This window comes from Paraphaeosphaeria sporulosa (genome assembly GCF_001642045.1).
Source record: "Paraphaeosphaeria sporulosa strain AP3s5-JAC2a unplaced genomic scaffold CC84scaffold_3, whole genome shotgun sequence".
Taxonomy (NCBI): domain Eukaryota; kingdom Fungi; phylum Ascomycota; class Dothideomycetes; order Pleosporales; family Didymosphaeriaceae; genus Paraphaeosphaeria; species Paraphaeosphaeria sporulosa.
The window spans coordinates 1,650,710-1,673,449 of NW_017253362.1; the positions used below are offsets into that span (position 1 = coordinate 1,650,710).

Sequence of the window (22,740 nt, forward strand, 5' to 3'; positions counted from 1 at the left end):
GCTGTGTTCCCTAGTTACCTCTGGTGCTAACTTGACTCATGTGTTCATGCCGTGCTGTTGGAACAGGTACTAGATACCCCCACAATCCAACTCGCTGCAGTGGTTTCAAGTGGGTTGTGATGAATGGAACCGTAATTCCACGTCCCAACATCGTCAGGAAACCACGCATCGACATCGCGCACCACATACAGTCTAAGAATAGTGAGAAGAATCGCGCCCGTTGGGAGAAGTGGCAGTGCGCGTACCTTGTATGCGAAATGGTATCTTTGCGGCGGGAGGAAAATGCAATATAGCATAACTTGCGCATCGATTTTTTCTTCTGCAATCGCAAACACTACCGAGTCCATCCTCGAGAGAAAAAGACAAAACTGCTCACCCACCTGCACGGCACGAGTCAGCTACACACGCAAAGTGCATCGAGTCCATCCACGACACCTCGTCAGCCTCGAAATATCCCGCGGCACAGGCAACTCGTCGCAATTCAGCTGCACTTGCAAAGTACATTGAGTCCATCCACGCGTGTTCAAACAGCACCAAGTCAAGTCAAACCGGGGCACGCGAGCCAAAATGTGCTTTCCACCTTTCCGGATCCGGGAATCGAGATCCAAGCCCACAGAAAGTCAAAGTCCATCCGGCAAAGACCCAAGCATTGCTGGTCCAGCTCGCTGGTGGGCAAAGCGCTCTCCCGGCACTCGTAGCTGTACAAGGTGGTCGGCGGATCGCGCCCCACTGCCAAAGGTAAATACGCACCTTGTCCAGGCGGAGGAGCTGGAAGCTTCGTGGAGGATGGGGAGGGGGAAGTGGTTAGTGGGTCTGTCTGAGTGGAAGGGGACAGGGATGGGAGGAGAGATGGACTTAAATCTACACGAGAGCGGGTGGCAATTAGCTTGGAGACACACTGGACTAGAAACGATGAACTGAAGCACGACATGGCGGGCTCGCGTTGCGTTTGGCATGGCTGGTGGCGTTTGGTAGAAGGTGCTTCGAGATACCACTTGTTGTATGGCTGGATTCCATAGACGTTTCATTTTGAATGGGTTTACTGCTGATCAAATTTATAGCAGGCCCATGAGTGGGCGTTCAACAGTCATGTGGCTCGCGTACATGGCGCAGTGCAGAGCATGGCCTGCACAAGTGAAGCCGGCCACGAACAGGCTTTAGATAGAAGGGCTGCTGATGCTGCAAGTCCTGAACGTCAAACCCCGTCAATGAAAGAGGATGGAAGAACATAGTTAGCCGTGAATTGAATGGACACTCATGAAACAGAACCCATGCTTGCAGCGATTGGCTAGTTGAATGCCAAAGTTTGCTGCTGGTGCAGAGATAGGTGGCAGCAGTTTTCGCCGAATTTCAATGCCATCGATCGGATCGTAAACGTATCTATGGTAGAGACCTGGCGATTGACTGCTGCTGTTACCGGACCCAAACTGCAGAAGCACCGTATATCCTCTTGCTCCTAAGAAACACACTGGATCGGTCTCCGACAAAGACCTGAGTGACTCACTCACCACCCAAGGGTTCTTACCATGTTGATCCCAATATGGCCCTTCCTGTCTGCTTCCTTCCCTGGCAACAACGCCCCCAATACCCGTCCTCCTCCTCATGCTCATCCAGTCGCTGACGGTAATTATACGAGCGCAACACCGAAGCGTAGGACACTTGCCGAAACGGGTCCGCACCACACGCAACAGCACCATAGGTATGGCTACTCGAAGACTGATACCACGCAACAGCCCATGCGTGCTAGGGCCAGACTCTTACGCGCGGTACGGATCACGGGCGCCTCTCGCCTCGCAGACGGAGCGCTCGTGCGCAGTTTAGGATCCGCGTAGGGATGCGAAGCCGCGGAAGAAGCCGGTCATGGCGCTGTTGGAGCGCGGTCGGCTCGGAGTGCTGCCACGTGGGAGCGATGCAGGTAGACGGGAGTGGCTTGCACTACGTTGACGGTCATATGCGTAGCTGCATTGATAATTCGAGTAGCTGCAATCGTCGTAGCGCGAGCGGCGCTGGGAACGACTACCGGAGGACTGCCGGTCGGAAATGGGGCGGCGCGGACAGGGGACTGGAGCGGGAGATGCTGCGTTCGTGGGCGGATTCAGGGGTAGCCGTTGCCCATAAAGTCTATACAGCGAGCGAGACCGCCGGATTGGGTGTCGCAGTTGCAGCCCGAGTAGGTATAGATGTCATGCGTGCACACTCTGATGAGGGGGCTACTTTTGAGAATTTACAAACCTTCGTGAGATGTGTGTCAACGAGTAATCAAGTTTAGAGAAGTGGACCAATTGGGTTGCGTTGCTCTACTGATTGAGGACTACAGGCGATGGCGATGATATTCTGACGTAGCCATGGCGAGTATGGCGATGTAGAAAGATTCCACAAGACACAATGGAGCTCGGATGACTTGAGATCGCCTCAGCAATTAATGGAACTTTTGTACAAGGGAATGGAATACGAGTATTAATGCCATAGAGCTCGCCATTGGGTGGCTCGCTGTATAAGACTTGTTTCGATGCATTGTTTACATGCAATTGCACAATACTGGCTCGACATAGACAAGCCTTAACGCGTGGGGGCGGCGCTTCGTTCACCGTAGAGAACATCCAGACAAACCTCCGCCCCAGTTTGTTGTATATGCGTAGACGCCGGCTTGAATTTGTTCGAAAGTTATGTTGTGGTAGGCTATGCAATTATGAAAGTACTGCAATCTTGGAAATGAGGATGCCGGCCAAATGAGCATCTCGCCATGAGACAAAGGCCCGAATCAACAACCTTCCGATACTCTCTACTTGTGCAACTAGTACCCTCCGACCAGGATATGGAGTTTAGTAGGTGGGCGTCGCTCCGAGATAATCTGACTGGTCCAGGGCGGTAACTAATTAGGAAAGGTGAGAGCGCATGCCGAAGCTATAATATTAATGAGGACTAGTTACAAACTACTGAAACCTAGATAAACTCAGACCAGAAAATGAATTTCCCAGATTAGCGCCAGGTGCAGCTGCATACAGAGTCTTTTCTTTGTATCTCAAAGTAATCAAACCAGACGCAGACCCGAATAGACCAGAAGCTGTTATTCATCGTAGCTGGTCCTGCACTGTAATTCATCTCCGAAGGACGTCCACATGGTTCCTCTTCTCTTACATTTAAATTAGGAGGACCGGAGCTGTTTTAAATTGCTACAAGTCTGCGGCATTGGGCGTGAATGATGTGAGAGACTGATTTATTTCGAATAACAACTGTTATTAGAATTCTATGAGCAAGGTAATAGCTGCCAATTCAGGCCTCACATTACGCTGTCCTCATCGCGAATTTGATTGGATACCTCGTTTCTAGCTTCGAATCATGATGGCTAACTGGTGTGCTGTTTTCATACTACCCATTAAAAGGGTTTTTGAGTTGAATTGGCTGGCCACCTCACACCACTACGGAGGAGCTGTCCGTGAGATAGGATGACGAACTTCAGAGAGAGTCTCCGAACGCTGCACATAGACAACTTGCTGGAGTTTGTGAACCCATGTAACAGCCCGTACGCGAAAAACCATATCGACCATCTCAGGATGCCCAGAGCAGTAAGGATAGTGGTGACGTATGGTAAATTATGCATCATGTGTTCTGCGCCCCACAATCTAGGCCTGGTCCATTACAAATTTCCACATAGCTCAACGAGGCCCGCGCAACGACTGTATATACAAAACAGGATGCGCAGGATGAGTGCGATTCATGCGACAACGTAATCTTTTCCATATAAATTATAGTTGTGCTCGGATACGGTTCATTGTGTCGGCACTTGTGGGGCCGCGGAGGATGACGTGCAACGTTACCGTGTTTAAAGTATGCATGGCCCCACGGAGTGATCTCGTCAACTTTAAAACAACATCATGCTCCTTAGCTCTCTATACAGGTCGAGTTCAATTGAGCATACAGTTTGCACTGACTATCTTAGAGCACGCGAAAGCGGGGCTATTCGTGGATGAAGCCTGGGGTCCGCTTCTCTAGAAAGGCCGCAATGCCTTCCTTACAGTCTGCAAGCGAGAAACTGCTGTAATACAACGCACGCTCAAGTTCCAGACCTGCTTCCAATGTCGTTGTTTCGGCTGTGGATGCTTAGCGACACGATCATGATAGGATGCGCGAATCACTCACCAGTTCTAATGGCCTGCTTCGCTAACCCAATAGCAGGAGCTGAAAAGGTCGCAATGCGCGTTGCGAGTTTTACTGCCTCGGTGACGACATCTTGTTCGGCAGGAACAATCTTGTTCACGATACCGTATCGCTCCATATCGCGGGCCGTCACAGGTTCACCGGTGAGGATAAACTCCATGGCCTGATATTGATCAACAACGCACATTCACATGCGAAAAGCAGATGCCGACTACTATCAAGAAAGCAGCAATACATCGAGCGCTTACCTTCTGCTTTCCGACGGCTTTCGTCAATCTTTGAGTTCCTCCTGCCCCAGGTATGGTGCCGAGCTTTATCTCTGGGAATCCGAATCGAGCATTCTCCGAAGCGTAGAGCATGTCGCACTGTTCCCATGAATATGAGATTCGATGCTCAGAGGAACGACTGAGGCTTTCTTACCATGAGTGCGACTTCAAAGCCCCCACCGAACTGCGCGAATTCTCAATTCAGTTGGCTCGGCGAACATGAAGGCCACGTAAATCACTCACAGCGAATCCTCGCACTGCTGCGATAACTGGCGTTCGCAGCGTTGCAAATCCAGCCTCGAGGTCCTTTAGCCATCCAATGCGATACGCGTCCGCAGTGGAGATCTTTGCTAGCTCTTGAATGTCCGCCCCAGCTGCTCGCATTGTTATCCGGCTGTGGCTATAGAATTGGAAGGCGAACATACCACAGAACGGGGACTCGCCGGTACTCGTAAGCACAATCGCTCGTACTTCCACATCGCGATCTAACTCGCGCAGTGTCTGCAGCAACTCGTTGATCAAGCTCTGCGATAACGCATTGCGTTTGATCGCGCGATTCAGCTCCACCACAGCGACAGCTGCCTCTTGCTTGGAAGAAACCACCAGAACTCCGGTATCCTTGTTGGCTGTATGCATAACGACCTGCCTGGGTGCGAAGAGAATGTGAAGATCGAAAGGACACGTCTTGAAGAGATGCACAAACCGTCAACGTCCCCCACGCTGCACAGTGGACAACCTCTACGCAACCGTCGGACTTACGTTCGAATGCGGCTGTTAGTCCAGACAGACGCTGGATACCAGCGGGCGGCCCATTTCCGAAACGACAACGGGAGCCCCACTTCCGTCATTTGCGACGAAACGTTGCAGCACCATAGCACGGAGCGTGAACCTCCAATATACTTGCGTGATGGAGTATCGCTATTGCTAACTAGTGTTGGGACCGGCGACATTCCACACATGGCAGGTAACGACTTTGACAATAGCGACGACTATCTCCTTCCCAAAGCGACTCTGCATACAGATCCCGGTTCAGCAGGGCTTCTCCGCACAGAATCGCCTCATCGCTCGGTAGCAACCGACTTGGCCCTGCACGAACGACGTGGGGCGGTTCTTGTTTAACAGACAAGCATATTAACCGGAGTTCACCACGCTTTCCCAGTAGGGGCATAGCAGCCCCCACCTGGTGGTGCTGGCGAATAACGGCTTTGCAGAAGGGCCGAACGCTTTGCTCGGTATTAGACACGTCTGAAACTTTGGCAGCCCTTCCAGGGGCGTTTACATGTGCGCGCGATATACCCGGCGCCCTGCAGGTTCGATTGTGTTCACGAAATCGCGGCGCAGATGGCAACGCTGCACCCTTCCGCATGCACGGCTCTGTCTCTCGACGTGGAATGAGAGAACGCGACGTTGATCCTGATAGGACCAGGAAGAGAACTGGGATCCGGAACCATCTCCTGAATGCTTGCACTTTGCGGGGATTCCTGTACAGTAGATGCAATGCTGCCGGATCCCATGTGTATACACCCCGACGGGCAGGATTTTTCCGATACCCAGTGCCCTTGACGACATGGCCGGGCTAGCTCCCGCTTTCTGTCTCGCATATGGCCTTCCCAGGCGGGAACGACATCAGAGCTAGCGGGGCGGCAATTTGCGCCACGTACGAAGTTGCTCGCGTCCGGTTTCATCGAGCGGCTCGATCCTGGCCTCCGAACGTCTGGAAGCAAGTGGAGAAGAAACGAAACAATCCAAGGGAACAGTTTCATGAGAAACGACAGCCGGTGCGTAACACATCGAGACACACAGCCAGCTTCGTCATGCGCCAGACCTGTTCAAGGCTCTTATCGTGGCGCTGGCCAGGGATTCGCCAGGTCGCTGGCTGTCAATATTGCCTAACTTCGACTGATATATTAATATACGGGAGTAAATGCCACAACACAACAATATCTTCAAAGCCCAAGCTGGTCAGATCCCAGGGTCAGTCGGATCGTCATAAATACCCTTGTTAAGTGGATCGTGCACAATCGGAACTTCCACAAACGTACCACCTCCGCATTGCGTGGAGTGTAGGCCGGTCTTGAAGCAGCCTAATGATCCAGGAAAAAGCTGATCAAGAAGTTATCAATCATAGCCAAGAGGTCGCGTGGATGTAAGGGTGCGCTGCACCCAGTACGTGGCCCTTACCGTCTTCGAAAATGATCAACGGGATATGGTTTCAGTGACGTACAATAATCCGGTATAAAGAGCAGGAGTAGTGCTCCCGAGCTGTTCAAGTCTGTTCGAGCAATCGTGTCGATCGAGATGGCTTCCTCTGGCGAGTTCCAGTCCATTTCTTCTTTGTCTGCTAAAGATCAGATACTCTTTACGCGGTTCGCGTCTGGTACCACCGTGATTGCTCCTCATGACATTGTTCATGAAGCCTTCGAATGTCAGGTGGATGCACACCCTGCCTCGATTGCGGCCAAACATGACGGTAGCACGATCACATACGCCGACCTCGACGTGCAGGCCAACCGTCTGGCTAACTATCTCATTGAACGCGGCCTGAAACCCAAGCAACGAGTGTGTTTGGTGGTGCAGCGTTCATTCGAGATGCTTGTAGGGATCTTTGCGATCCTGAAAAGCGGATGCCAATACGTACCCATGGACGGAGGTGTCGTATCGGAGGAAGCATTGCAGCACACATTACGGGATACCCAAGCATCTTTTGTCCTTGCTTTGCCGAAATTCGAGAGCAAGGTCGAGCGATGTGCGCCCCAAGGGGTTCGCATTGTATGCCTGGGAACAAAGCAAGAAGTCTCTGCGCCATCTCATCGTCCTGTCGTGCCGGTCTCTGCCGGCGATGGAGCCTACGCCATCTACACTTCAGGTAAATTAAGATACATGCATACACTGTTACTCCAAGACTGACCGAGCCTAGGTAGCACTGGCAAACCCAAAGGTGTTGACGTTGCTCACGGCAATGTGACGAACGCGCTACTGCTCAACCCAGGGAAGTTGGGGATCGTACCAGGGACAAAGGTTGGGCAGGTTCTGAACGTGTCCTTTGATATGGGCAAGTCCTGTCCTGCAACATTTTATCGTAGTTCTTTTCTGATGGATTCAAATAGGCGCTTGGGAGACCTTGGGCTGCCTTATGAACGGCGGCACACTGTGTCTCAGAACTTCAAGCTGGGAGAACACACTGGAAGAGGTTGGCTTACCTTGTATTCGAGACTTAGTATCATGCTGACGTACCCAGATCGACGTTTTGATATCAACACCTTCGATTCTTTCGAAATGGAACCGCAGTCGCTTTCCAAACATCAAGACGGTTGTCACTGGCGGTGAACCTTGTCCCCAAAGGTGCGTCCTGACAAGGTCCAGCGCATTTCGACACGTATTAATCACAACACAGTCTTGCCGATGAGTGGGCCGCTGGCACAAGCTACTACAACATCTGCGGCCCGACCGAGATCACCATACTTAATTCCGCTCACTTACATACTCCTGGCCAGTTCCTTACAATAGGCAAACCGCTTCCGAACACCACGGTGTACATACTGGATGAAGATGAAAATCCAGTCGCCATCGGAGAAATGGGCTCGATGTGGGTGGGTGGTGCCGGTGTCACGCGTGGATACATCAACCTACCCGAGCTCACCGCGAAACGATACAAGATGGACAAGTTCCGAAACGACGGGTATGTTTTCTATGAACTCGATTGGTCAGTCTAATGGAAGCGCTAAGAATTACCAGGTCGAGAATGTTCAATACTGGAGATCTAGTACGTTGGCGGGAGGACGGCTCGCTCGAGACATTCGGCAGATCAGACGACCAGGTGAAGATCAAGGTAAGACAGCTGCCATCCTGGACAAGAACTTGACTGATGGCGTTAGGGCTTTCGAGTCGAACTGGACGGTGTCACTGCAGTTGTTGAGGTAAGCTACGTCCATTGCAAAAGCCTGTTTCCCGCGTCTGCCTTTTCGGCATGACATGCACACAGCCGGTTCGAAGACCGGTGCAAGTATGGGCCAGTAGCCATGCTTCTGTCTGTTTCTTGCAATATGTTCCTACGCAGGCTCAGCTGACTCGTGCAGGCGTTTCCTGGAGTATCGCGAGCTTGCGCCAAAGTGGTTAATAAGCGACTGCACGGCTTCTACGCCGCTGAGCCTGGTATCGACGAGCAAGCTTTGGATTCCTTCGTGCGGCAGCACCTTCCGTTCTACTCCGTCCCAGAACGGTGGATTCATGTTCCCGAGATACCCCTAACTCCTAATGGGAAGGTCGACAAGAAGATGCTCGTCGAACTAGCTCTCAGTGCTGCTGTATCAGCTTCCACAACTGGAGCTGTCCCGATAATTGCGCCACCAGTTCCTGTTGTTGCGGCGCCAGCACGGGGAGTGGAGTCGTGCTTGGACTTGGAGAAGGCAGAAAGATACGATAGTGGCGTCGTGCGTAACAGTCTCTCGATCATCAAAGGAGGTACTTCCAGCATCTCGGAGTCGCTCGAGTCCGAGCTCGACAAGCTGCCTGGGAAGAAGGGTTTCCACGGACAGAGATGGCTGCGCCACCGCGCTTTCATCCTATACCGACGCTTTTTCTCCGTTGTCTTGCTCGCCAACATTGCTACAGCCTGCTTCATTCTATATCGAAGAGTTGAGCAAGACCGATACATTTTGGCCGACGTCTCCACCGCGTTTGCAGCAAACTTATGTATGGCTGTCCTGATGCGGTCCGAGCCCGTTGTCAATCTGCTCTTCACGGCAGCGTGCTCTGTTCCGACCTCCTGGCCTCTTGCAATTCGCCGCCACTGCGCGAGGGTGTTCCACATTGGTAAGAAGTCTGTCTGGACAATGTTTTCGACGGAAAAGCTGACGAGAAGTGCTTCTAGGCGGGATTCATAGCAGTTGCGCAATTGCGTCAGTCGGATGGTTCACTATCTTCACGGTTGGTGCTAGTTTGGAACTCACAAAGCAGCCAGACCTTCGCTGCTTGTCTCTTGCACCAACTATCCTCACTTATCTCGTCTGGCCGATTCTCATGGCTATCGCGGGAACCTCACACCCCACTTTCCGAGCAAAGCACCACGATATCTGGGAAATGACACACCGCTTTGGTGGCTGGACAGCGCTAATCCTGCTCTGGGTGCAATCATTCCTGGCTACCAAAGACTTGGCAGTTGGCGTAGCACCATCCCGCGCGTATCTCACTTCTCCTGGCATCTGGCTGCTCAGTGTTGCCACTGCTGCCATCATTTTTCCTTGGCTTTTCCTTCGGAAAGTACCAGTCCGATCAGAAGTCCTCTCGGATCACGCTGTTCGTCTTCATTTCGATTACACTGATCCCGTAGTGGGCACCGCAGTTCGTCTAGGTGAGTTCCCTGAAAGACTTTTGTGCTCTGACACTAAATGATTCCAGCCGAGAGACCGCTGCGCGATTGGCACGGGTTCGCAACCATTACGAACGCTGACGGCCGTGGCTTTTCCCTCGTCGTTAGCAACGCCGGCGACTTCACTAAGCGCACCATCAATCGCGCACCAACGCACATCTGGGTGCGAGGTATACCTACATGTGGTGTGCTCCGAATCGCGCCGCTATTCCGGTCAGTCGTGTTGGTTGCCACTGGTTCTGGAATTGGGCCTTGCCTTGCAGTTATCCTCGCGAAGAAGGTTCCGTGTCGTATCCTCTGGACTGCACCGAATCACGAGAAAACTTTCGGAAAAGACCTTGTAAATGAGGTATTAGATACAGATCCCCGTGCGGTTATTCACAACACGCGCACAATGGGGAAGCCGGACATGCCACTCATGGCTTGGAAGCTGTATAAGGAGAGTGGAGCGGAAGCGGTGTGTGTGATCAGCAACAAACGCTTTACGCAGCAGATTGTTTATGCAATGGAGAGCAGGGGTGTTCCGGCGTACGGTGCGATATTCGATTCTTAGACAGGCATGGGTTGGCTACAGGAACAGCGTGTCCATACTAAGAGGTATTTGGATCTTTGATATAGTGCTAGGATATTGCAGGTCACTTCAGACGGACGGGTCAAAATCCTTCATATTCAATGTTGTTCATTTGGATGATCGCTACGAGAACAGTGTTGTCACACTTGGGGAAGCGCAGGGCTACATCGAGCCATTTTAGAGGGCCTGGCATCAATTCGATCGGTGCTGTAGGTCGAGTGACCAACACTGATCACGTACGTCTGAGCAGGAATTTGAGCAAGCCAGCCAGGGAGGTGGTTCACCCATTGGGTTAAGAAAGGTAGAGTCTCGGCTGAGCGCCCGATCTATGGTTGTGCAAGCCTTTCCCCACCAAAAACGCCCATACTTAAACGATGATTCAGAAGCCACTTGTTCCGTCAGTGCGAATTGTTGTGAGGGACGCCCTACTTCGGGATATGAGAATCTTTTCGTGTAGATATTTTAACGCCAACGAGGCCACCCGTAAGTTGTGGTGTAGCCATTGGATTTCCAAACTTTCCGGGTCAGTAGCTCTAATGGATTTTGGGCAGGCGAACTTGTACACAAATGATGGAACATGTCCAGCGCAACGTGTTGTAACGTACAGGTTGACCAACCGACACGACACTTTCCCTGGCGTTGTGATTGCAACCTCTGCAAGCCACATAATAATGACTGCCGTTGCTGGAATCAGGTCAACTCGCGGGACTTTACTATTGCCAACGTTATCCGTGCAAAGCTGGAACTATCGCCAGACGGGATAGATCTTCAAATCCTTGTTCAAGTCCACTGTATTCCGAAGGACACACGCGTATTCAAAGTCGCGGAATGCCAGTTTTTCGACTTTAGCTAAGAATTGCGTCGAAGATTCCGAATCCAGATTGACTTTTCGACTTTGAGTATGAAGCGCCAAACATGATATTTATCGACAACCTGGGAAATACAAATTTGCAGATGGCTAAACCTCCTAGATCGCAGCGGATTACGTAAGTACCGGTATGTCTCATTTGGTACAGACTTTTACTACATACAACAATCCTATATGCTATCGTATGCACGAAATGTTCTTCCCAGCTAGTCCCTCACATCCACGCCCCCTTGACCCTCTTCCCAAGTATCCTCCAGCATCAATCTACCTCACCCCCTAAAGAACCCCTGTATTCTTTTCCGCCAACCCCTCTAGCTCATCCGCCGCTCGATCGTTCAGATATAACAGCTAATTTCATCTGTCTGGCGCTGCTTCTAAAAAATTAGATGTGGTGTACCAGACGGAAGGAGTGAGCGTACGATCATTTCAGTATGTACCAGATTGACGGATGCCAAGTGAAGTGAATGTGAAGAGTGCTGAATGGAGTGTAGTATTCGCAAATTTCTTGTCTAGAGGAAGAGGCTTTGTCTTAAACCTAATTCCATAACAATCGCGCCTCAGAATCACAGACGATCGAAGTCCAGATGAATGTCTTGAGGCCGTTCCGGAAATCACGCCATGAGAAGTTCCATTTTTGAACGCATTCTTGTAACAGACGTTTGAAGAAGAGGTGTTGGAAGGTGCCACGTGATGCAACACCTCCTACAAAAAGAACCCATAGATATGCGTTTCTGTGCGCGTCTTCGCAAATATCCAGAGAGAATCCTTTCAAGGCTTTTTGCAATGCAGCAGACTGTGTGTTGAGCCAGCCATTGTGTGGAGGAATCGCCAGCATGACGGCGTTACAGTATATTGTACATGCTATACGCAATGTATTGTACAGATTACGGTCTGTTGGCGGTTGGTCGGGTTCTGTCGTCGAAATCTCAAGCGACAACAGGCGATGGAGAGTAGTATTCCGCATGCCAAACAGAATGTTCAGATCGACCATGTTGTTGCTACGAAAGTGGTTAAACAGTTGATCAAGATATGCTGCTTCCATGAAGACCATTGTAGCTTCCCTGGGCAAGTCTCTTGACAGAAGCGCGAACCCGCTGCCGGATAAGCCAGTTATCGTAGAATCAACAGTGCTCAAGTAGAATGCTGTCACATCAGGTACGTAGGGATCCCATAGGCATGGGAATCTCGGTTGTCGGAGGTAGGTACAGGCTCGCAGCAGGTCAACGAAGGAGGCCATTGGGGCTAGACCAGGCGATTCCAAAGCTTCAATTCCACCTTCTTTCTCAATAAGGGAGAACGCAGCGTCGTCGTGGGCGTCGATTGGATCAGTGCGACCCCAAAGGTTCAAGTGACTGGCTACGGGGAACTATGCGGAGAATGGCGACGTCGTTTCCAAAAAGTCCTTTTCCTTCACTTCATGGCTTGCCAAGATCAGGATGGCAAAGATGACCTGTTCACGTTCTGGTTTGGAAACCATATGCCAACGTGTCAAACTTGATCTGATCTCACGTATCGCTTCGAGTTTATGCTGGAAGTTCCGACGGGTCATACTTATGGAAGGCTTCCCGGCCATGAGATCTCTATAAGTCGCTGAAGCCGCACTCTGAGAATGAAAGAGCACTCTGGAGGTGCAGAAATCTTGGAACCATTGGTAAGCTGCAATATGACCGCCCACTGTAGGCCATATAAAAGTTCCAAGAAATTGAGCCACATGAAACGCAGTGGAGTCTGTCGTTTCATCCAGCATAGGTAAAGATATCGCGCCGTGGCTCGGGAATATCTTTCCGTATGCTAGTGAAACATCAATAACTCTTATGGCATCGTTTATGGAACCCGCGTTGATATTGCGCTGCGTAGATGTTTGATTTGGTTGACGGTTTACTGCCTCTTGGTTGTTCCATCGTGGTTCCCAGGCGGACTCGGGAAGGAAGTCTTTCAGCATACGCTGTCGCTCTTGGATTTTGGCCGCCTTCGAGGACCGCTGCCAGCCTACCCGTGCCGCGTGTGATCTAGCTGCACTTCGACTTCGAGTATCGAACGATATGGGAGCAGATCGATACATGTTTTCCTGCAGAGGTTTGACGTTTACGGTTGTGCTCACAATCTTGTAGAAGCCTAATTGTGCATCAAACCTATATCACTGAGTAAGCATGTGTCAGAACGATACACTCGTAAGCATACTGGGATGAACATGCCACGGGTGGTATAGCGTTCATGACGCGCGACACCAATCTGGGATAGCTCCGGGAATACACTTCTCAAGCGCACGATGCCGTATTACCATCCAAACCTTCCAAGATTCTGTGTAAATTATTTTTCAACCTTCGAGTTGGATACGTTGACCTTTTGCAACGGACTCTGGAGCACGAAGATGACCACCGATAGACATTGACCGCAAGTATCCTCGCTGGCCATGTTACTATGTGTATCGGGAGTGATTCTTAGCGCTACCAAGCGGAAAGGCAGGGCATGGCTTTTGCGCATGTAGTGAAGGCCCAGAATTACACATTGCTCGAAGAAGGGGCAGTTGGTCGGGATGGCCGTCCTTAACATGACTGATCGGGTCGCTACTAACACTCGGCAGACTTAGTTGTTGTCCACATGCAAAACTCATATTTGCGCCGGCGTATGTCTCCTTAGCTCCCTGCATTCAGTCGATGATGCCTGACGAGCGAGCTTGGACAATGTCCCAGGTTCAGAAGAAGGGTTCCCCCGGTACGAAAGTCGGTCTAGCAAGTCTAATATCTACTGCCTACACAATACTTCAAATGGCAATTAACCACTGTGTTGGCCGAGGACGTGTTGAAATGTTCGGTTCTAGGAATACTCCTATGCCTGGTAGCTCAAGTGGGGGCAACGCGAATATCTTCAGACCAGATGTCTGCCAGCTGAAGCTATACCTGACTAGAACTGTGGAAGATATTGTATTATGATTTTGGACTGATAAAACAGGACAAAGTTGTGTCTAACTGTAGCCACTGCAGCAAACCTGAGCTCATGTAGCTCTGCCGCCATCCAGAATCACAGACAGCCATGCCGTAGAATATACATCGTAGATCGAGACTGAAATTATCTCAGACTTTCTTTTGGCTGTCATTGTTGTGTAGAGTTTGTGCAATACCTACGAGCGTAGCTAAAAGCGTATTTCGAAAGGGGGATGGTTATTGTTGTAACAAGCGTGATGGTTATCACCAATTCTAATGTTCACTATATCACCTACAGGTGGGCGGCATGCGTTTGGAGCCGACAACGCTTTTCGGAGATTCTTCTTAGGTGCAACCGCCCATTGTGCCTTAATCCCAAAGTGGTAGTTGCTTGTGATAGGCAAAATACCGTAGCCGGGTTTCTCTGCATTGACCTAGCTGCGGTCGGCTAAGCAAGGCGCTGTAATACGACCGTCAGCATACAGTCTCATGGATCTCCGGCGTGCGACGGTACGAATAGAAATACTCAGATAGCCTCTACGGAAAAATTTAGCATTTGATTTTGATTTCCAACGCAAGAATCCTGTCACTGCTTCGAACTGTCACTATGCGTATCCCCAAATGGCAAATTTCCCTGCCAGTGATATATGGCTTTGTTGCTGCCCAGAACACGGTAAGTATCTACATCATTCACCAAAAAGAGCTCGTACAAACGTTGAACCATCTCTAGCCCCTGGAACTGCAGAATTTGTCACCTGTTCAATACGTCAACACTGAGAACTTACGCATCGCCTACTACGACTCGGGACCTAAGAATACGACAACCGTCCTGCTATTGCACGGCTTTCCGTACGACATCAATGTCTACTACGACGTTGTACAGAACCTCACAAGACACGGCTATCGCACCGTTGTGCCGTACTTGCGCGGGTTCGGAGGTACGCGGTTCAACTCAGCTGTCACGCCACGCAGCGCAGAGCAGGCCGCCCTCGGGAAAGACGTGGTCGATCTCATGGATGCCATTGGTTTAGATCGTGCTATAATCGCAGGATATGATTGGGGCACTGTAGCAGCAAACGTAGCTGTAGCACTCTGGCCTGAACGCAGCGTGGGAATGGTAGCGGCGAACAGCTATCTGATTCAGAATCGGAGCACGGCTCTGCAGCCATCAATCCCAGCTTCTGAAGCACTAAGATGGTATTACTACGTGTTCTTGACCCCTCGGGGTTACGCCGGACTTGTTCAATGGCCAAAAGAGTGGGCACGAACCCTGTGGTCGAGGAACTCCCCACAATGGAACTTCACAGAGAGCGATCTCGATAGAGCGATGGTCGCTTTCGACAATGCCGATTATCCTGAAATAGTGGTTAATTTCTACCGGAGTCGGCTGCTCTACACACCAGGTGATCCTGCCTACGCCAATCTGGCTGACGCTCTGGATGCCCAACCTAAGATCATGGTCCCATCAGTGACGCTGGACCCGACAGACTCACCGGTATTACCTCCAGCCAACGAGAGCGTGGCAGCAAAATTCTTTGCCGCGCCGCGGATCCATCATATCCTGAGGGACACTGGCGAGAATATCCCGCAGCAGAATCCGGATGCATTCACGAGGGCGATTCTTGAAGTTGCAGAACTCGCACGATCGTCTGGGAATCTATAGCCGACGGTAGAGCTTCGGTGTTCTTTGCTGCTTCCCAGTCAGATTATAGTGGTAGGGATGTACTGCCACTTAGTACAGGTGTGTCGGCACCTTTGGGCACCGGCACCTGCCCTTCCACTGGGGAAAACTCTTCTTTGCATGTTATTGTAGTCGCAAACTAGATTATAATGCAACCCCTTCGTATCCATCCAGCTGTCGGTTCTCGCAAGGTCGACTTTGATTTGTACTTAAGTGCTTCCAAGCTCAAATTTCCTTCCAATCCCCAGGAGAACATGATTCTTCCATTCTTCTGCTTTCAGGTCTCATAGCTTTAGGAAGTGAATCTACCATGTCCAACCTGCAATTTGGAACCACACGGGACTTTGTATAGTGTCTACAAATTGGGCTGGCGTGCGACTCTCGGGTTTTGCACCTCGCGAAGCTGTTAATGCTGACTTTTCGGAAAACTGTCGCAAACCTGGCATATGCATGCTCGACACGGGGCGGATTGCTGACGGCATGATTTTGAAGATGGGAGCAGACCTAGAATGCATTTATTTCCCCACGCACTTGATGCCACGTGCAAACGAGGCGCTGACGCAACGTGAATAGACAACGAGTGATGTATGTTTACGTTGCACACACGTATTTGTGATACTGAATCGACATTCACTGAAAACCGAGGTATTCGCGCTAAGTCCGATGTCGCGTCGGCAAGTGCTTCGATGATATTGCATATTCGTAGTGGCGGCATTGACCGGTCCGTCGCACTTAGTCCGACGCGATAGGCGATTTGTCAACACAACGCATCCTTTGATCACCGTAATGTTATGTGCCCAGATGATGAATTGTACTCCTTGTCCAACGGTCTGTCAGCAAAGCGCTTTGCTGTTTATGGAAGTTGCCCAGAAAGCTTAACACACGTGCTCAACCGGTAATGTGCTGACGCACTTTTCTGTAGTCGCCCAGAAACGACACAGTATCTTGCTCGTAGAATACGGCGCGGCGAGATCACTGGTATAAATGCAGCAGAAAGGGAAACAGTGGCTAGTTCAAGAGATCTTTGTTCTATCACAGCCATTAGATCCATATCAATACCTACCTCGCATCATCTACACTACCAAACCTCACTTTCCAACATGAGTCTTCCATCTCTGCAGCACTATCACAAAAGGCCGTATGGGGCGATTTCACCATTCCGGCCTGAACTGAGTCAAGATGGTAGGACAGTCATTGTAACAGGAGGCAGCAGTGGAATCGGCCTCGCCATTGCTCGTGGTTACCTTGCGGCGGGCGCTTCGCACGTCATTCTTCTGGGCCGTAGACAGGAAGTTCTAGAAGCTGCAGTCGCTAAGTTGCGACACGAAGCGCAAACCTACGAGCAATCTGGCCAAGTTGAAGGTATCGTTTGTGATGTCTATAACCTCGCATTAATCGAACGGCTATGGCGTTCGCTGGAAGCCAGAGTCGTTTTCGTTCGTGTTTTAGTGCTGAGCGCTGCCGCATATGGCGCTACCGAGACCATCTTACAAGGAGGGATCCAAAAGGTCTGGTCGGACTTTGAGGCCAATGTCCGCAGCCCGTTGGCCATGACGGACTACTTCTACAAGCAGAAAAGTGGAGGTGTTGCGGGAGACCGACCTGGATTGGTATGTCAGCCTCAGTGTCAAGACACCAAATTTACAACACACTAAACTCTCTTCAAGTATCTCGTCAATGTATCGACTTGTGCTGCATACATGTGGACGACCATGGGCCCTGAAAGGCCCACCTATGGCCTAACTAAAAACTCTGGGACTGCTCTTCTCCAGCAGATCGCGAAGGATGTCAATCCATCCGACATGCAGATAGTCAGCTTCCACCCAGGAGGGATTTTGACGGACTCTGCAAGGAAGCTTGGCGCGCACGAAAACATGGGACTCGTATTCGACGATGGTGAGTGGCTCTCAATACGAACCGAAACAATCTGACCTGAATAAAGAAAACCTACCTGGCCAATTTGCTATCTGGGCTGCTAGTTCCGAGGCAAAGTTTCTGCACGGCCGATTCGTGTGGGCAAACTGGGATGTATCCGAGCTTAGCAGCGGCGACCTGCGCCGGCAGATCGATGAAGATGAGCACTTTCTCAAAGTTGGTATAGAGGGGCTTACTGAGAAGACTGGAGGCATGATATTGACTTGAACAGGGTAGAGAAAACTACCTCACTCAAAATGTGATGTGTTGACGTCAGCATTGGATATAGTCACGTAGTAGCCAAAGAAAAACATCTCGCATTCTTCTCGCATTCGTCTGGACTGTCCACCGTACTGTTAAAGGGCTCATCATTAGCAAAGATGTTCAGAACGCGTGAGCTGATGCCAGAATCTGTAATATCGCATTGCCACCGTTTGGAAGACGTCGTATAATCAGTTACTTGCACAGCCTGTGATCCTTCAGAAGACGTTCCCGAGACGCATCAACTCCTCGTTTCCACTTTCGTATTGCCTTGGTAGTTAGGACACCGGAGAACTCAGCCCTGATGGCTTCCGAAGCTGACGCCATTTTGATTATCGTGTCATCAGCTACGTACAACCGCAACAAGAGGAGGAGAATGGCGTGTTTGTTCATTTCGACCTTCTGTGAACCGCTACAAAGAGCTTCAAGACATGTTCAAACGCTCCTTTTGACTCGAAACTTTGAAGCGTCTTTGGCAACGACGCCTGTTGCCGACACGTCCTGCGCTTACGTGATCTTTCGAGCTTGTAATTCCAAATTCATCATCTTGCGCTGCATTACAAGCTGTAAGCATAAGCATGGGGGCCTCGTCACCGGCGGTACGACTCAGCGCGTCGCTAGAGATCTCTTTCCTCGCGTAGAAAGCAACTTCCTAGAACGGTAGGTGCCAAGAGAGCGTAGTCCCAGTGAAGAACAATGGTGACCTGAGGAAACACTAGAACTCCCATCGAAGTTTACGTCTCAACGTTGGTGAATATTTTGCCGATTTATAGAATGCTCAAAACTCTACCACCTGCCATCTAATCCCTGCCATCTAGAATCCCTCTCCCAGACTTTCCGGATAGTATAAGTAGTACTTGTATTCCTCCAGTGATCAGGTCATCTCACGTTGATTCCTCCTAGGTCACCATGTTTTGTGGCATCTTAAGAATCGCGTTCCTATCTAGCTACTTTCTGTGGTCAGCTTTTGCAAGAAACACGCATGACGGCACGAATGACACCCGCGATCCAATATGCAACGCAAAAGTCTTCTCCGACGTCGCGCTCCCAGGAATACGAGTGTTGGAAGTTCAGGCGAATGACGTGCGTAACTTCAACATCAGTATCTTCCAGAATGGCGACATACCGAGCGCGGAATACGTCGATCTGGAATTCTGCAACGTCACCGTGATCTATGTTCGCGGTTCTCAGCACTCACCCGTTCGCGTCACGGTATGGCTTCCCAAGAGAAGCAGGTGGAACGGACGCTTCCAAGGAACCGGTGGCGGTGGCTATATGGCAGGTTTCGGCCCTCTTGCACTTGCCCCAGCAGTGGCCAGAGGCTATGCCGCATCATCCACGGACGGTGGAAACGATGATAGAGACCCGTCCGAATGGGCACTCAACGAAGACGGTAATGTCAACCTTGACCTACTCGAAGACTTTGCGCACCTCTCCCTTAATGACCTGGCGCGCATTGGAAAAGCGGTGATATGGAAGTACTTCAATCGACATCCTGTCTATTCCTACTGGAGCGGTTGTTCTACGGGCGGGCGACAGGGCATGATGCTCGCACAACGATATCCTGACGCATTTGACGGCATACTTGCGCTCGCACCTGCCATCAATTGGCCCAGCTTCCAGGTCGCAGCGTATTGGCCTCAGCAGGTGATGAACCAGCTCAACTACTATCCTGCACCATGTGAGCTCGAGTATATCACCAATTCTGCGATTACCGCCTGCGATGGAATGGACGGACTCGCCGATGGCGTATTGTCCTCCCCGAACAGATGCGACTTCGACGCCACGACGCTCATCGGCCAACTCAACGGATGTAGCGGGGGTCAGACGCAGGTCACATCACAAGCGGCTCAAATTGCCATGGCCGCTTGGTCCGGACCCACCTCGACGGGAGGACATCGTCTTTGGCCCGGTCTGAACCGGGATGCAGCACTTGCGGGACTGCCAGGCCTGACCACGGCAGAAACAAATTGTTCGAGCGGAACCTCTCAATGTGAAGGCGTGCCCTTCAGTGTCGCGGAGAAATGGATCCGTCTATTTGTCGAAAAGGATACAGATTTCGATATCAAAGGGATGAGCCAAGCGGATTACGAGCTCAGCTTCGAAAAGTCACTCTCACAGTATGATGACATAATCGGGACATCGAGTCCCGAGCTCTCTGCATTTCGAAACTCCGGCGGCAAGATCCTCAGCTGGCACGGACTCGCCGATCAGTTGATTCCACCAAACGGCACGGCAGGGTATTACGACCGCGTCTTTCGACAGGATCGAAAGGTCCACGACTTCTACCGTCTCTTCTTCGCCCCGGGGACGCGACACTGCCAAGCCGGTGCCGGTCCGTATCCATACGACAGCCTTGATGCGTTGGTGGACTGGGTCGAGCACGGCAAGGCGCCTGACGTGCTGGTCGCCACAAAGCGCCCTGGTGATGATGCTGTTACAAGACTTCTATACCCTTATCTACTCAAATGAAATTTTGAAGATAGACATTCAGACAATACGTTTAGCCATCTAGTTGTATCTAGATAGTGCCTCCTAGTATATTCTAGTGTATGCGATCCGACTCAGAATGCGATCCCCTTCGCGCCAACTCCTGTCTTGGTCGTGCTAGAGAGGTCTGGAGGCCGTGAAACGAATAATGCCACCTTGAAGTGCATGGCGATGCTGGTAGGGTTAGGGGTGGCTTGCTCAAGTGCAAACATATGTCGTGGCCAACTCGGGCAGCTTATGGTAGCTAGAATGAGTGACGGGCGCTGGTCGACTTCATAGTCATGCATGCGACGGATCTTGAAAAGTTCAAACGTGCAATCGATTGCGAACACCTTTGCTCTCTGGAGCTCGTCGTCGTAACCGGGTCTACCCCAACCATGTGAAAACTCGCCCAAAATCTATCTACCCATCTATCTATGTACAAACCTCATATCCTCGCACATGCTCTGCCTGCATTACTACCTTAGCGGAATGCCCTTCTCCACGCCCTCTCCGCCGTCAACTGGTTTGCTCTCTGGACTCGCAGCAGGCGTCAACAGTGACGGCTCCCCGTCCACCGCGTTCTTCCCCTGCACAGGTTTGTGCTTGTTCACGAACCCCTTCTCAGGACTATCCCAACTATACCCAAACCACTCGCCAAGAATCTCCTCCACGCCCTCAGCCAGTATCCGCACCGCGGCCCTCCGACTCCTCGACCACTCCCACGCGCGGTACCACCGCCCCGCCTGGACCGCCGTCTCTTCACCTCCTTCAAGCCCATCGAGGATAGACCGCCACACCAGCATCGTCTTGTCGAGCTCGGCAGGGTGTGATACGCCGATGACACTGACGCCCAGCGCGGCGCCGCCGACTTCGGAATTGCTCTCGTGCTTCCAGGGGAGGCCGGAGGCCGGGTCGCCGCGGGACCCGCACGATGCGCCGGCGGAGACCCATGTTTCGAGGGCCCAGCGGATGGCGATTACTTCGAGCTTTTCGCTGTGCGAGTCACAGAAGTCGGAGGCGGCGTGCACCGCAGTGCGGAGGGCGCGCGGTGCAGGGTGCCAGTCGCCCATGCCGCCGACGGGGACGCCCTCACGGCGGAGCAGGCCCATGCCGAGACAGGACGCGTTGGTGGTGACGCCGACGCCTGCGGCGCGGAAGCGCTCGATGCCGCGCGGCCCGCCGAGCGTCTGGTTCTGCAGGTTAAAGTGCGCATAGGACTGCACTGCGTCAACGGGTTCGCCTGTCTCGCGGAGCAGCATCTCGGCTGCGTCGCCCAGGACGTCGAGTGGGTACCCGCAGATGCCGACATAGCGGATCTTGCCCTCGGCGCGGAGCTCCCGCAGCGCAGTCACGGCTTCCAGCACTTCGGCGAGTGAAACGAATTCGATGTCGTGGCAGTAGACGAGATCGAGGTAGTCGGTGTGCAGGCGCTCTAGACTGCGCTGCACGCTCTGCCGCACCCAGGCGGCCGAGTAGTCAAACTCGTCGCTCTTTATGCGGCCCACTTTGGTTAGGAGCATGTACGAGGCGCGCGGGAACGTCTCGCGGACGAAGGGCGTAGCCAGCGCATCGCCGAGGAGCTGTTCTGAGGGCCCGTAGTAGGGCGATGTGTCGAAGGCGCGGATGCCGTGGGTGAGGGCCGAGGTGACGAGGCCGACTGTGTCGAGGGCGAAGGGGTCGTTGTTGAACTGGTGGTTGAAGGTTGCGGTGCCGAAGATGAGGGGCGGCAGGATGGAGGAGAGAGGTGTGCGCGTGCCGTTGGCGGCCGAGTATGGGATGGGTTTCTGGCGCGAAGGGAAGGTCGAGGTCGACGAGGGCTGCTCGGTGGGTGTGGACGCCATTGTTGGCTATCGTAGGAAGTGCTCGTGGGGAGGGGTTTGTTGATAGCGGGGCAAGTCGTTGGGATTGATGGGGGCGGAAGGGAGCCCGCTGCCCTTTCTCTTGCGACCGTTGACACGAGTAGTTCTTGTGAGTGTGTGTATAGAATCAAGCCCGCAGTGAGCGGCGGGGCGTGTTAATTACTCCGCCGGATGCATTGCGTTTTCAGGGTCTCGGTGTCGAAGTTTTGGTGGGCCAGCCGCCTAGCCCTCAGGCCCCGATGTTAATACCTAATGCACTAGCGATGGCGCCATGTCCTCTAGAGGAAAAGAGTAAGGTTCTAGAAGAAATAAAGTAGCCGACTGCCCGTGATTTGTCGACGTAGGGAAGCTGCCGCATGCGGTGGGGTTGGGCGAAACGAGTGGTCCCTGCAGTGCGA

The 22,740-nt window shown here is 51.9% G+C and overlaps 8 protein-coding genes across 8 annotated transcripts; 5 read left to right on the forward strand and 3 right to left on the reverse strand.

Annotated features, from left to right (window-relative positions):
- The first annotated feature begins 190 nt into the window (after positions 1–190).
- Positions 191–563, forward strand: CC84DRAFT_577203 (uncharacterized protein). The gene has a single exon (XM_018186736.1). It carries the CDS (start codon positions 283–285, stop codon positions 505–507), a length of 225 nt encoding a protein of 74 aa, XP_018038806.1. The 5' UTR covers positions 191–282; the 3' UTR covers positions 508–563.
- Positions 564–3,732: 3,169 nt separating this feature from the next.
- On the reverse strand, positions 3,733–5,060 carry CC84DRAFT_1141147 (enoyl-CoA hydratase; the record flags this gene model as incomplete). Its single annotated transcript, XM_018176316.1, has 6 exons — positions 3,733–4,091; positions 4,141–4,321; positions 4,407–4,523; positions 4,579–4,608; positions 4,668–4,801; positions 4,853–5,060. The coding sequence occupies 6 exons, from the start codon at positions 5,058–5,060 to the stop codon at positions 3,958–3,960; spliced, it is 804 nt and encodes a 267-aa protein (XP_018038807.1). The 3' UTR covers positions 3,733–3,957.
- A 1,662-nt stretch (positions 5,061–6,722) lies between these two features.
- Positions 6,723–10,345, forward strand: CC84DRAFT_1185294 (acetyl-CoA synthetase-like protein; the record flags this gene model as incomplete). The annotated part of the gene is made up of 10 exons (XM_018180795.1): positions 6,723–7,290; positions 7,342–7,476; positions 7,532–7,614; positions 7,663–7,766; positions 7,819–8,103; positions 8,160–8,253; positions 8,300–8,341; positions 8,501–9,236; positions 9,295–9,774; positions 9,822–10,345. 10 exons carry the CDS (start codon positions 6,723–6,725, stop codon positions 10,343–10,345), a joined length of 3,051 nt encoding a protein of 1,016 aa, XP_018038808.1.
- Positions 10,346–12,471: 2,126 nt separating this feature from the next.
- Positions 12,472–13,367, reverse strand: CC84DRAFT_1239629 (uncharacterized protein). Its single transcript, XM_018183983.1, has one exon. It carries the CDS (start codon positions 13,291–13,293, stop codon positions 12,598–12,600), a length of 696 nt encoding a protein of 231 aa, XP_018038809.1. The 5' UTR covers positions 13,294–13,367; the 3' UTR covers positions 12,472–12,597.
- A 1,380-nt stretch (positions 13,368–14,747) lies between these two features.
- CC84DRAFT_1239633 (putative alpha/beta fold family hydrolase) lies at positions 14,748–15,941 on the forward strand. Its single transcript, XM_018183984.1, has 2 exons — positions 14,748–14,828; positions 14,886–15,941. The coding sequence occupies exons 1-2, from the start codon at positions 14,763–14,765 to the stop codon at positions 15,816–15,818; spliced, it is 999 nt and encodes a 332-aa protein (XP_018038810.1). The 5' UTR covers positions 14,748–14,762; the 3' UTR covers positions 15,819–15,941.
- A 995-nt stretch (positions 15,942–16,936) lies between these two features.
- CC84DRAFT_1141151 (NAD(P)-binding protein) lies at positions 16,937–17,978 on the forward strand (the record flags this gene model as incomplete). Its single annotated transcript, XM_018176317.1, has 3 exons — positions 16,937–17,422; positions 17,504–17,732; positions 17,779–17,978. The coding sequence occupies 3 exons, from the start codon at positions 16,937–16,939 to the stop codon at positions 17,976–17,978; spliced, it is 915 nt and encodes a 304-aa protein (XP_018038811.1).
- A 1,675-nt stretch (positions 17,979–19,653) lies between these two features.
- On the forward strand, positions 19,654–20,523 carry CC84DRAFT_1162393 (tannase and feruloyl esterase). Its single transcript, XM_018177983.1, has one exon. The coding sequence runs from the start codon at positions 19,662–19,664 to the stop codon at positions 20,481–20,483; it is 822 nt and encodes a 273-aa protein (XP_018038812.1). The 5' UTR covers positions 19,654–19,661; the 3' UTR covers positions 20,484–20,523.
- Positions 20,524–20,873: 350 nt separating this feature from the next.
- On the reverse strand, positions 20,874–22,720 carry CC84DRAFT_577483 (L-galactose dehydrogenase (L-GalDH)). The gene has a single exon (XM_018186737.1). The coding sequence runs from the start codon at positions 22,322–22,324 to the stop codon at positions 20,960–20,962; it is 1,365 nt and encodes a 454-aa protein (XP_018038813.1). The 5' UTR covers positions 22,325–22,720; the 3' UTR covers positions 20,874–20,959.
- Between the last annotated feature and the right edge of the window lie 20 nt (positions 22,721–22,740).